Raw genomic sequence first — 13,493 nt, forward strand, 5'->3', positions numbered from 1 at the left:
ACATGGCAATCATCAATCAATAACAATCATCAGTATATCTTTAAAATCTATTCCCCCTTAGCCATAAAGAGTAGTGGCTTCATTTTGGCTCCTGTCAGATTTCACTATTGATGCGAACATTGCCAGCTCTATGAGCAGTGCCGGCTCCATCCTGGAGTGCATGAGAGTTCCTTCCCTCTTCTAAAATGTGTTTATGGAACGAAAAACATTTTTGACATCTTTACATTATCACAATATATAATTGTTTTCATACATTTTTAAATGATCAAATACATGGGCAATGTTAATGCAATAATCTCATTTTAATTTCATTTTGGTCAAGTAATTTTTGCGTACCAAGTTTGAATGATTTTCTTAGCATCTTCATTTTGTTTTTCTTAAATCTTAATAAAAAAAAATGCTCATAGGGAATGACTGACAGGGAGTTGAAAATCTTAAAGAAGTGATTTTTTGAATTTAGAAGTTATAAATAGTTTAGATGTGGCTCTTAGTAAGGCCTCTTCAAAATTTACATGAAGTGTTTAAGGGAGATCTCTCTCATCTAATATGAATTATCTATCTTATCTCAAGATAATTTATCTTATAGAGGCTATGTAGCAGAGATTTTAAATGGGCAATAGATAACTTTAAAAGCATTACATTGATGGATAGAATGAGAATGTGTTTCGTGCGCGCGTGCGCAAAGCATTGGAAATTTTTTTCTTTTTCACCATTCAGAAATTATATATTTTTTAGTTCATTCTTTTTCTTTACATCTAAAAAAGTTTCTTCGAACTATTTTGTTTTATTTTTATAAAATATATTGTCATGATTTATTTAGGCATAACAATGGAAGCATTTCTTTTTTTTTTTGTTTCCTCGTACATCTGACAAAATATTTTTGAACTCTTTTGTTTTCTTGTAGAACATATCTTCATGTTTCGTTTAGGTCATGCATTGCAGTATTCCTTTCTCTTCATTGATAAACTATAGTTAGTTTTTAATCTTCCTTGTATCGCTCAGGCAAGTAAAATCTAGTTTTCATTAAAAACAAAAGTATTTTTACTAATAGCACATGCCAGCAAATCTATTGCCAAATTAGAGTCCCCCTTTTGGTTTATACCTAATCAACTAAGAGCACATACCAGCAACAAAGTCACTAATGCATGGTCACATCCCACATCACATTCACATCATAGTTGCTATCATCTAAAATTTCAAAAATAAAATGAAATAAAATGAAATTTTATCCTTTTAATCTGCTGCAAGGATATGGTCTGCAACCTTTCTTACTCTTGAAAGTAGGTTGAGAAGTGATCTACCACACGTATAGCTGGATCATCAGTATAAAGATTATTGCATAAGGTTGTAATAGGCACTGCATATTTTTTGTTTCTATTTTATTTTCATGACTGATATGACTCAGATGGAGACTGTTTCATCAAACATACCAAAAGGATGTAATCATGTCAAAGTGGAGGCAGTGGAGAGTGACCTTCAATTAGCTAAGTTATGTTAATTTTATAATATATGCTAGTCGGGCCACTTGAAATATGCTCTCTTTTCTTCATGTTTAAGGAATCTGTTGATTTAAGGAAACGAAAGAATAATTCAAAGAAACCAAGCTGAACTTTTTCTTTGCTCTTATTACAGGGTAGGTTTGGGTTTAGCCAATAAAAAAAAAAATATTGCTACTAATTATTCTTCTGTTAGTATTTCTAATGTAACAGACTGTAAAGTTTCTTTTATATTATATATCACATAAAAGGCACGTTTAACGTATGCCATAACCATGTGAAACTTTACAAATTTTCACTTCAAGATAACTTCAGAGAATGTTATTACTGAACCTTTCTGGTGATAAATTACTTTCATGTTTTTTTAAAGCTCTACTAACGCTTTCACTGGCTCTATGCTCCAATTAAAGCTTCATCTTCTTTACTCCCTCTTCATTAAATATATCATCAAAACTTCTATTTCCTGCAATAGTTCATCCTACAGTAAACTCATATAACATGTCTTCTCTAAGATACACAATTTCATATGACTCTAAATCCAACTTTGATGAGCTTAGATGGGTCATTCAAATCCGTAGAACCCTTGAAGAAGAACTTGAGGATGATGGCGAGCTACCTGTATCCATCTTCAATGTTCCCAAGCTTCTCATGGTTAGTGATCCAGATTCCTACGTCCCTCAGCAAGTTGCAATTGGCCCTTATCATTACTGGCGTCCAGAACTTTATGAAATGGAAAGGTACAAGCTTGCTGCTGCAAAAAGGTTCCAGAAACAACTGCAAAACCTGAGGTTAGAAAACCTCGTACAACAACTGACGAAGTTGGAGCAGAGGATTCGTGCTTGCTACCGCAAGTTCTTAGATTTCAGTGGCGAAACATTGGTGTGGATGATGGCAGTTGATGCCTCATTCTTGCTCGAGTTCCTTCAGGTTTATGCCATCGAAGAAGGATCAAAAGTACCTCGGGTTTCCTCAAGGTTTATGTCTCATTTGGTAGATTATGCAGGGAAGAAATCGGCTCATAATGCAATTTTGAGAGACTTAGTAATGCCTGAGAATCAACTTCCCTTGTTTGTTTTGAGAGAGATGTTGGAGTTCAAGTTCACATCTTTAGAAGATGCAGATGACTTACTGTTTTTAATGGTTATAGGATTGTTGAAAGAGCTTTCTCCTTTCAAGCTGATGGATGATCATCCAAACGTCCAAGTCTCAGAATGTGCTCACTTGTTGGATTTCTTTTATGACATGATTGTGCCCAAATTGGAACAACAATCTGATATAGTCGAAGTTGACGAGGCTCATCAACTTGAAGAAGAGCAAGAAGAGAATGAAAAATCAACCTCAAATCCAAACCATGTTGAGAGATTCCTAGTGAGCTCTGGAAGTTGCTTTCAAAATAAACAAAGGGCCAGTACGTCTGATTAAGAAGGTATTACTATCTAGACCTGTTCATCATTAAGTTGCCTTGGACAATCATCTCCAACCTTCCTGGACTTAAAATTCTTAAAGTGCCTGTAGAATCCTTCTTCTTTTCCTTGATAGATAAAGAAGAAGAAGAAAAACCAGAAAATGGGGATTCAAGCTCGAATAGTCTTATTAATAGATCACCATTAGTAGAGGAAATTGCTATTCCATCAGTTTCAGAACACTTTGATTCAGGGGTTCGTTTCTTACCCACAAATAAAGGCATATCAAGCATTGCTTTTGACACAAAAACGCGCACATTTCACCTTCCCACCATTAGTCTAGACGTCAATACTGAAGTTTTGTTGAAAAATTTAGTTGCATATGAAGTATCAGCAGCTTCAGGCCCGTTGGTTGTGACAAGATACACTGAACTGATGAATGGGATTATAGATTCTGGGGAGGAGGTGAAGATACTGAGAGAAAAAGGGATTGTTCAGAACCATTTGAAGAGTGATGAAGAAGTAGCTAACATGTGGAACGGGATGAACAGGTCTCTAAGATTGACTAAGGTGATATTCTTGGACAAGGCCATTGAAGATGTGAACAAGTACTATAATGGAAGAATAAAGGTGAAAGCTTGGAAATTAATGAAGTTTTATGAGTTCAGTTCATGGCAGTGCTTGACATTCCTGGCTGCCATCTTGCTCTTGCTCTTGATGACCTTGCAAACTTTCTGCTCTGTTTATACTTGCAGTCGCATATTTCAGGTGGATACTACTGATGAATGATTGATTCATTTCAAATTAACTGAAATTTGTTCTCTCTCTCTCTCTAACTCTTGGTAATGTACCTGTGCTGTGGCTTCTGAAAGAGAAGCGCGTTTTGATTTGTGAATTTAAATCTCCACGATTGAGTTGTTGAGATTTTCAGTTGATGTTCGGATACTTCTCTCTTTTCTGATAAGATGTCGTACTCACGTAATTGGCCTTGAATCTTCTTCTATATTAAAAAAGGGGATAATTACATAAAATTCCCGAGTAAATAAATTAATTACTCACAAAATCTGTTCACTTGTAAATTTAACCTGTAAATAAAAATAGAAGTTTGACTTGTAAATAAACTAAAAAAATAATTAACTTTTCATTTAAGATCTAAATGTAATTCTTTACATATTCATTCCGTTCAAAAATATAAGATATTTTTTAAAGAGTTAAATATTAAAAAATGCAAGACATTTTTAGTCTTTCAAGATGTAATCATTACCTTTTTTTTTTTCAAAAGTGCCCCTATTAATAATGACTTTATATTTATTGTAGAGTGTTTAATAAGAGTAAATATAGCAAGATAAAACTAGTTTAAAAGTAGGTAATTGCTTTATTGGAAGGTGAGATTCTGTTAAAAATAACTTATATTTTTGAACGGAGAGAGTATAAATTTATGCTGCTTCTTGTATAAAAAAAAAGAATACAAATTTCAATTTATGTTTGTTATCAACTGTAAGTAAATAATTTTAGGTTGACAGGTTTTTTATAATAATCTTTTTAGAAAATCCAATATCTTTGGCTTTCCTCATGTTGAGGGGTTAGATTAATTTGAATTGAGCTCGGATGGAACTTTTTCAAAGAGAAGTTTTATTACCTTATATTCCTCAATCAAACTTGAAAGCTCTTATAAAAAAAATATAACTTCTTTATTAGTTGAATCAAATAATCAAGCTGTTTTTATAAGAAAAATTTTAAATGAATTGCATTCATAAGTTCAACATTGGCAAGCAGCTCATTTGGATTAAAGTCCTCGTAAAAGTATTTGTAAATTGCATTGTAACTAAATCCTCACACCAATCTAATTAGGGTTAGGTTTAGAGGTTTAAATCTCCTGCCAAGAGAGAGGTGCCGACACACCTAGATTTTATCAAGACATTGTCACAAAGCCCAATTACAAGTAATAGCATCCAGAGGAGCCAAAGCCTAAAAGCTTCAGTATTTACATAAGCCCACATATATTATTGTATAGTGTTGTAATTTTACATTCTATTCTTATCTATATTGTCAGATGGCATTGTAATATTCATTAGAGTTTTTAACCCTACTCCTATATAAAGCAATAATACATCACTGGCACTGTGTGCCAGTTTTTAAAATTTCAGGTTTTATGATTTTCTTATCTTGGTATCAGAGTATTTCTTGGCATTGCTGCTATGGCTGACTCTAGCTCTCAAAATAGTCCAAAAACTCCTACTGCCATTCAGAGTTCACTTATTTTTGCTTCAAATCTACCTAAGGTTTCAGCTGGTTCTAATGGTCTCTCACAGCCTTGCTCTATGAGACTTGATCAGACCAACTACACTTTATGGTCCACCCATGTTCCTCCAACTATCAAGGGCCATAAACTTGAAGGTTTTATCACTAGTACCAACTTCTGTCCATCTCAGTTTATTGTTGAGAATGGTGTCTCAAAACTCAATCCAGAATTTGAGGATTGGATTGTAGCTGATTAGCTCCTCTTCGGTTGGCTCCTCAACATTATGACTATTGATGTTTCTTCTGAAATGACCAGTGTTTCTACCTCTGCTGGTCTTTAGCATGCTGCAAAAGAAGTTACTGGAGCACAGAACAAAGCCAGAGTTCTTATGCTGCATTCTGAGTTACAACGTACTAGGAAAAGGTCTTCTTCTATACAAGAATACCTCTCTAAAATGAAGGATTTCTCTGAAAGTTTGTCTCTCACTGGCAGTGCTGTACCTCAGTTTGATTTTTTACTTCAAGTATTAGCAGGACTTGATGGAGAATACAATCCCATTATAGTGTAACTTTCAAAACAAGATGATATTAGCTGGATTGAATTTCAGACTGAGCTACTTACCTATGAGTCTCGGTTAGAGCAACTCAATCAAATCTCTTAACTGAATGTTTCTTCTCAATTTGCAAACATTGCTTTTTTTTTACTCTTCTTGTGGTTCTTGGCGTAGTTCTTATAGAGGTAGACCTTCTCGTGGAAGAGGCAAATTTAGTTGTGGAAGTGATAGACCAGTATGTGTGTTATGTGAGAAAACTAGTCATCATGTCAAAAACTGTTATAAGAGGTTTGACCGCTCCTTCAAACCTCCTACTAATGGCAGCAATAGCAAGAGTTCATTTGATGACATTCAGGCTGGTCAAAACTTTGTTTTCTATGCTTCACCAGAAGTAGTTAATGATGCCTCTTGGTACCTTGATAGTGAAGCCACCACACATGTCACCAATGACGCTTCCAGACTTGACAGTCCTATGAAGAATGATGGTAAGATAACATTATTTGTTGCCAATGGACAAAATATGAAAGTTGAACAAATAAGTACTTCTAGAATTCAAAATGTGCCTGGAAATTCTGTTGTCCTTAAAGATATTCTATATACTTCTATTGCCAAAAAAAATCTTCTAAGCATTCCTAAACTTACTGATGATAATGATGCTACCATTTCTCTTAACTTTAAGACTGCTCTTGTGAGGAAATAGAGGACAAGGGAACCTCTTCTTCAAGGAATGAGAAGTAGTGGAGGACTTTACAAAGTTGATGCAAAGAAGATTAAAAGACTTAAAGAAAATTTTGGAGACCCACAGTTAGTTCTCTCGGCTGAACAAGTTAACAACAATAGTAGAATTAGTAACAAGTCTAAAAGACTATGGCATTGTAGACTAGGTCATCTTAGTGACTGAATTTTTAAGAAAATGATTAGTGATTGTAATATCAAACTTAATGATAATGATCAACCCTTGTTTTGTGAATCTTACAAGTTTGAAAAGTCTTACTCACTACCTTATAAAATTTCTATATCTCATATATCTAATCCCCTTGATCTTATTCATACAGACTTCTGGGGACCCTTTTCAATTCAGTCCTTAAATGGTTACAAGTATTACATATTGTTCTTGGATGATTTCAATCGATATAGCTGGATTTTTCCTTTAAAAACTAAAGATGGAGCCTTACCCATGTTTGTCAAGTTCAAACAGTTTGTGGAAAACCAATTTGATAGAAAAATTAAGGCTATTCAAAGTGATTAGGGAGGAGAATATAGAAGTTTCACTAAGTTGGTACAAGATTCTGGCATTCATTTTAGACATTCTTGTCCTCACACTTCCTTATAAAATGGTAGGACAGAAAGGAAACATAGACATATAGTAGAAGTTGGTCTAACCCTTCTAGCTCAAGCTCACATGCCTTTATTTTACTGGTGGGAGGCTTTTCATACAACTATTGAGCTCATTAACAAGCTCCCTACTCCTGTTCTTGGTGATAGTTCACCTTATTAGTGACTATTTATTAAGTATCTAGACTATGAGAGTCTCAAGGTTTTTGATTCTGCATATTACCCCTGTCTTAGAGCCTATAACCAACACAAAATCAAGTTTCAAACCATGAGATGTGTTTTTCAAGGCTACAGTAATCATCATAAAGGCTATAAGTGCCTTAGTCCTACTGGGAGAGTATATATATCAAGAAATATGGAGTTCAATGAATCTAGCTTCCTTTTTGCAAATGGATTCTTGAATAAAAGCAAAGTACCTAAAGTTGAAATTCACCTATAGTGTTCTTTAAGTCTTCCTTGAAGCTGTTGTCCTCTAAACATCTTAAATCTTATTAGCATATGGTACCAAACATAATAGATGATGCTGTATCACCTTCTTCTTCCCATGTTTCAATTAATAATTAGTTTATTTCTAACTCTCCTAGTTCTAATATCAGAATTGAAGAACTTGCTAAACGTGATTCTACCTTGTTTAGTACTTCACTTGATTCTTTAAATGTTAACATGATTTTTGATTCCTTATCTAGTAATAGAGGGCACTTTACTCAATTTATTCCTGACACAAAAACACACTAGATATAGGATACTCAGTCCAAATATCATATGATAACATGCAGCAAATTTGGTATTTTCAAACCTAAGTAACCGTACGTTGATATGGCCATCACAAATGAATGCACAAAAGTTATAGAACCAAGTAACATTCAAGATGCACTCAGGTCAAATTTATGAAGGAAATCTATGATTGAAGAGTTTAATGCACTAGATAAAAACAAAACTTGGGTACTTATGCCAACTACTGGGAGAGAAAGACCTATGGATTGCAAGTGGATTTTCAAGAGTAAATATGGTCCTGATGGCAAATTTTTAAAGCCCAAAGCAAGACTAGTGGCTAAGGGGTTTTAAGTATTGACTATGATGAGACTTTTAGTCCAGTTCTTAAGCCATCTACTCTAAAATTTATTTTCACTATTGCTGTTAGTCTTAATTGGCAAATAAGATAGTTGGACATCAACAATGCTTTCTTAAATGGCTTTCTTCTAGAAAGGGTTCTTATGAAACAACCAGAAGGATTTATAAATAAGAGGTATCCTAAACATGTGTGCCTTTTAAATAAAGCCATTTATGTTCTAAAACAGGCACCTAGGGCCTGGTTTGATAGACTGAAAAATATATTGTTGAGTTGAAATTTCACTCATTCCAAATGTGACAGCACTTTGTTCTTCCTAAATCTTAAGGAAAGTATGATGTCTTGTCTAATATATGTGGATGATATTATCATCACTAGAAATAACTCTCATATGCTTGATGTATTTGTTAGAGAGTTGAATGCCTTATTTCCTCTTAAGGACCTAGGTAATCTACATCATTTTCTTGGTGTTGAGGCATATCGAGATTCTACAGGTTTATACCTCAAACAAGAGAAATATATATTTGAACTTCTAAGGAAGTGCGGTATGGAGAATTGTTCACTTGTTCCTATGCCTATGGTTGTTAATAATAATATGTCTATTTATGATGGAATTCCTCTCCAAAATCCTACAATTTACATAAGTGTCATCGGTGCCTTACAGTATTTGGTAAATATAAGACCAAATATTGTTTTCTCAGTCAATAAGCTTAGTCAATTCCTTTAAAGACCAATAGATAAACACTGGAAAGCAATCAAGTAGCTACTTCGATATTTGAAGGGATCCTCAAATCTTAGTTTGCATATTAAAACCAGCACTTACCTGAATCTTCATGGCTATTTTGATGCTGACTGGGCCATTTATACTGATGATTGAAAGTCTATCGGAGGGCACTGCTTTTTCTTTGGCGGCTCTTTGATCGCCTGGTCCGGGAAGAAATAAAGAGTTGTATCTTGATCTAGCACAGAATCTAAATATAGGTCTCTCGCTAACCTTACGATCAAGCTCATATGGTTATAATCACTAATTTTTGAGATTGGCTTGAAACTTAACCAAATCCCTATAGCCTGGTGCAATAATCAAAGAGTTGCTGCTTTGGCATCAAATCCGATCTATCATGCTAGAACTAAGCATATAGAATTGGATGTGCATTTTGTTCGAGATAGAGAAATTGATCAACGCTTACTTGTTCAATATGTCCCATCAGCTGATAACATTGCCGACATCTTCATAAAAGCAATGACGCACACTCGATTCTTGGCTCTCAGAAACAAACTATGCCTTTCAATTTCTCCAGGCTCTAGTTTGAGGGGCCATGTCAAGACATTGTCACAAAGACCACTTACAAGTAACAGCGTCTAGAAGAGCCAAAGCCCAAAAGCTTCAGTATTTACATAAGCCCACATATATTATTATACAGTGTTGTAATTTTACATTCTATTCTTATCTATATTTCCAAATGGTATTGTAACATTCATTAGGGTTTTTAACCCTACTCTTATATAAAGCAATAATACATCACTGGCAATGTGCTCCACTTTTTAGAATTTTAGGTCTTGTCATTTTCTTATCTAAATTTACATCCCTACGAGATATGCATTAGTTTTCTATAAAACTAATCTTTGTTAACGGGTTGGTTAGGTAACGTTACACTAGATTCACATAAACAGGCAAGAAAAGTTTATGATCCACATTATCCATCTCTTGTCCACTTATTGAAATTACAATAAGCACTTCAATTCAACTCTCACTAACAAAACCAGCATAACAAGGTACCTTGTTTTTGCAGCTCAATGGTGGTCACTTATTTACTCCTAAATCTAAAGCCTTTCTCACCTCTACTCACAAACCTGCCTTCAATTCCTTCCATTAACTCCACCCAACTTCCATTCTTGAGCTCATCAAACTATCAACCCCATAATTCCAGCATCAGACGAAGCATTCACACAAATGCCAAGAAGAAGAACACATGGCTTTACCCTTTTGATGACAGGGAAGACCTAACCATGGAGTATGGCTCCTTATTTTTAGATGGGAAGCAAGAAGAGGATCCAAGGCTGCCCGATAACCCGAATAATCCATATGGGTTATTGAAATTTCCCTCTAGGTATTATGTGGAAATTGCATCTCTGGCTTTGAAAGTAAGAGGAGATGTGAGGAGGTTCTGCTGTGTGATCTCTGACGGTGTTTATGAAAATATGTTTTTCTTTCCAGCTATTCAGTTGCTTAAGGATAGATATCCTGGTGTTCAGATTGATGTTTTGGCGTCTGAGAGAGGGAAGCAGACTTTTGAGCTGAACAAGAATGTGAGGTGGGCAAATGTCTATGATCCTGATGATTATTTTCCAGAGCCTGCAGAGTACACTGATATGGTTGGACTTCTCAAGGTTCGCATATTTCTAAGTCTTACTGTTAATATACTAAAGATTTTGATTATCATCAAATGTTGATCTCTACAGAGATTGGGATAGCTAAAAGGGCATTTGTCTCAAAGTACATGTTGATATTGAAGCCAACTTGTTTGTGATCTGAAAAATAAATTCCATTAATGCAATTTGAGTACAGAATTTCCTTTCTGCTAAGTCTGATGAGCTTTAGTTATACTGGACCAGAATTGTGCTATGAAACTCATCATTTTCAGTTACAAGCACTCCAAAAAAGCTTACATATATTATGAATTGAAGCAATGTGAAAAGGAAAGAGTTTAGTTCCAAATATCATGCACAAAAGACATTCGCATGTTATAAGAAAAGTATTTTCTATAAATAAAATGGGAAATGTACTTAGAAAGAAAAAGGGATTTGTGCATTTTCTATTTCCTGTTAGAAAATCCTATAGAAAATCCATTCTGAGTCATGCCCAAAGACTCTATCCTTAATAGCAATATGGCATAGTCATTGGAGTTTTTTTGGATTAAGCAAAACCCTCCTATAAAATTAATAGGGTAATAGAATAGCAAAAAATACAAAATAACTTAGGAAAAGCACTAGGAGGAGAGGAGATGAGAGTGTTTGAAAGCTTGGATGGTGCACTAGAACCCAAAACAATCACTGCCTTTGGTAGAAATCTCATACACTTTGGGCAATAAAATACCAGTTAATGACACTTTAATACAAATTAAAAACCATTTTAGATAATGAGATTTAATATAAAATAAATAGTCATAAATAATAATTAATATTATTAATAAAAATATGATTCCTTTTAAAATATCATTAAATAATTAAAATATCTAACATCTATTTTCTAAAAAATACTTTTCTATCTACCAAACATTACATAAGCCTAGCAATCATAGAAGAAGTAAGTGTTATTCATATTGGCTGAAAGTCTTCTTAAGATATTTCTAGATACACTTTCATATATTTGGAGGGTTTCTTAATAGTAATGCATTGTTCTGTTGTGCCTACAGAATTGTTACCATGACATGGTCTTATCCACCAAATTGGCAGGCCTAGGCCATGCTGCATTTTTAATTATGACAACAGCTCGAGATAGAGTTAGCTATGTGTACCCAAATGTGAATGTTGCTGGAGCAGGATTACTTTTATCTGAAACATTTAAGCTAGATAGACTAAATCTATCAGAGGGAGGATATAATATATGGGTATATGGTAAAGCACTAAGATTTTAGCGTTTTGTTCTGTTTTTATGCCTTCAACTTGCCTTGCAGTAATAATATTGCTTTAACTAAGAAAAAATTGTGAGGCAGTTTATAATTGGTAATTTCCTTTCAATGAGTTTGCTAGTGTTGGTATCATCAGATGGTTGACTAGTTGGGAAGACCATTTCGAAATGTCTCGAGGCAACCTATGCCACTGCTTAGAGTATCAATTTCAAGGAAACTAAAGGATTATGTAGAAGAAAAGTACAAGAAAGCAGGAGCAGAAAATGGGAAATATATTGTAATTCATGGGATACAATCAGATTCAAACGCTTCAATGAGAGTTATGATCAAATATATTGTAACTCATGGGGTACAATCAGATTCAAAGTTATGATCCCATCACCATCACCATCACCATCTTTCTTCACTTTGTACCGCAAAGTTCCACATTTCAGACACTTGTGTAGCCTTTCATACTCATTTCTATACAGTATGCAGTCATTAAGATAAGCATATATCTTTTCATAATCTATACTTATTGGACACAAGATTTTCATTGCCTCATACATTCGTTTTGAAAGCAAATTATGGGTTGGAAACATTTGACTCAAAAATTCAAGCAACTTCGTGAAACTCAATTTGTCCACCCACTTCTCTAGTTTTAAGTTAACCAATCCTAAGAAAATTATCAATAGTGTAAACTTAGTACACCCTACATATAACGGCTTTTCTACATTAGTACATAAGTTGTCATATACATGTGATTATGCAAATAATGCTATCTTAACATTATGAATTATATCTTATATTCTATCATCCAAGTCATTCACAACTTGCTCATTATGGGACATAAAAGTTGTTCTTGCTTTCCCATACCATATCCTTTTTGTATGTCTCAAATTTATCCCATCACAAATTAAATGTTCTTTTATTTCATCAATACCCAATACACTCTTATTTAAATAGTTGACATAAGGACAACAATGCTTCTCATTTTTACTAGGAGCATTTTTTCTACAAAATTCAAGAAATTTGTCCACACCATTCTCATATTCCTCACCCATTCTCTGAGCATTCATCCAACTACGATCCATTTTACTTTTACGTAAAGTTAGAAAGTATCAAACTTAAGCATATCCGATACTGAAGTGAAACATTAAGGTAGATTTGTTATAGATAAATGAAAGAGAAAGTAATTAAACATTAACTATGTAAATACATGATGATGAATTGAAATACAAATTTTAATATGGCTACCTGCAAAATAGACTCATCATCTCGAATGATATATGAGTTAATTAAAGCTGGAAGTGTGGAATGAAATTATAACTAAACACATCTATTTATAATTGGTATGGTATAAACGTTTGAGGGAAATTTAAATTTAAATTGCTAATAAATTTAAATTTAAATTTTAAATTTAGATAAGATTTAAATTTAAATTTGAATTTAAATTCCCAATTTAAGTTTAAATTCTAAACTTCAAAATTCAAAATAGAATCAAGCTTTGAAATACAAATCAGTATATCTTCAAAAATTTGAATTATATTTAGCATAAATAATCATTATTAAATTCATAATTTAAAATTTCATAAATTTTAACTATTTATAATGTGTTTTTGAACTCATGATTTATATTCTAACTAATTTCTTTTTGTTTTTTTTGTTGACGCTAATTAATTGTTGTTATTAATACTTTTAGTCATTTGAAACTTTAAACTTCATCCGTACCAATTTAATTGGAACGAAATAGTTTTTTTTTATATAAGATATCAAGCACTTATATT

General features: G+C 33.5%; 1 protein-coding gene and 1 pseudogene across 1 annotated transcript; both read left to right on the forward strand.

The window, feature by feature from the left end:
- Positions 1-1,994: 1,994 nt before the first annotated feature.
- Positions 1,995-3,688, forward strand: LOC129289869 (putative UPF0481 protein At3g02645). Its single transcript, XM_054926630.1, has 2 exons — positions 1,995-2,904; positions 3,036-3,688. Exons 1-2 carry the CDS (start codon positions 1,995-1,997, stop codon positions 3,686-3,688), a joined length of 1,563 nt encoding a protein of 520 aa, XP_054782605.1.
- A 6,204-nt stretch (positions 3,689-9,892) lies between these two features.
- Positions 9,893-12,100, forward strand: LOC129289870 (photosynthetic NDH subunit of subcomplex B 1, chloroplastic-like; annotated as a pseudogene).
- The last annotated feature ends 1,393 nt before the right edge of the window (positions 12,101-13,493 follow it).

The sequence above is a fragment of the Prosopis cineraria genome, unplaced genomic scaffold (genome assembly GCF_029017545.1).
Source record: "Prosopis cineraria cultivar Desert tree isolate PC_DT_omini unplaced genomic scaffold, ASM2901754v1 PC13, whole genome shotgun sequence".
Lineage (NCBI taxonomy): Eukaryota > Viridiplantae > Streptophyta > Magnoliopsida > Fabales > Fabaceae > Prosopis > Prosopis cineraria.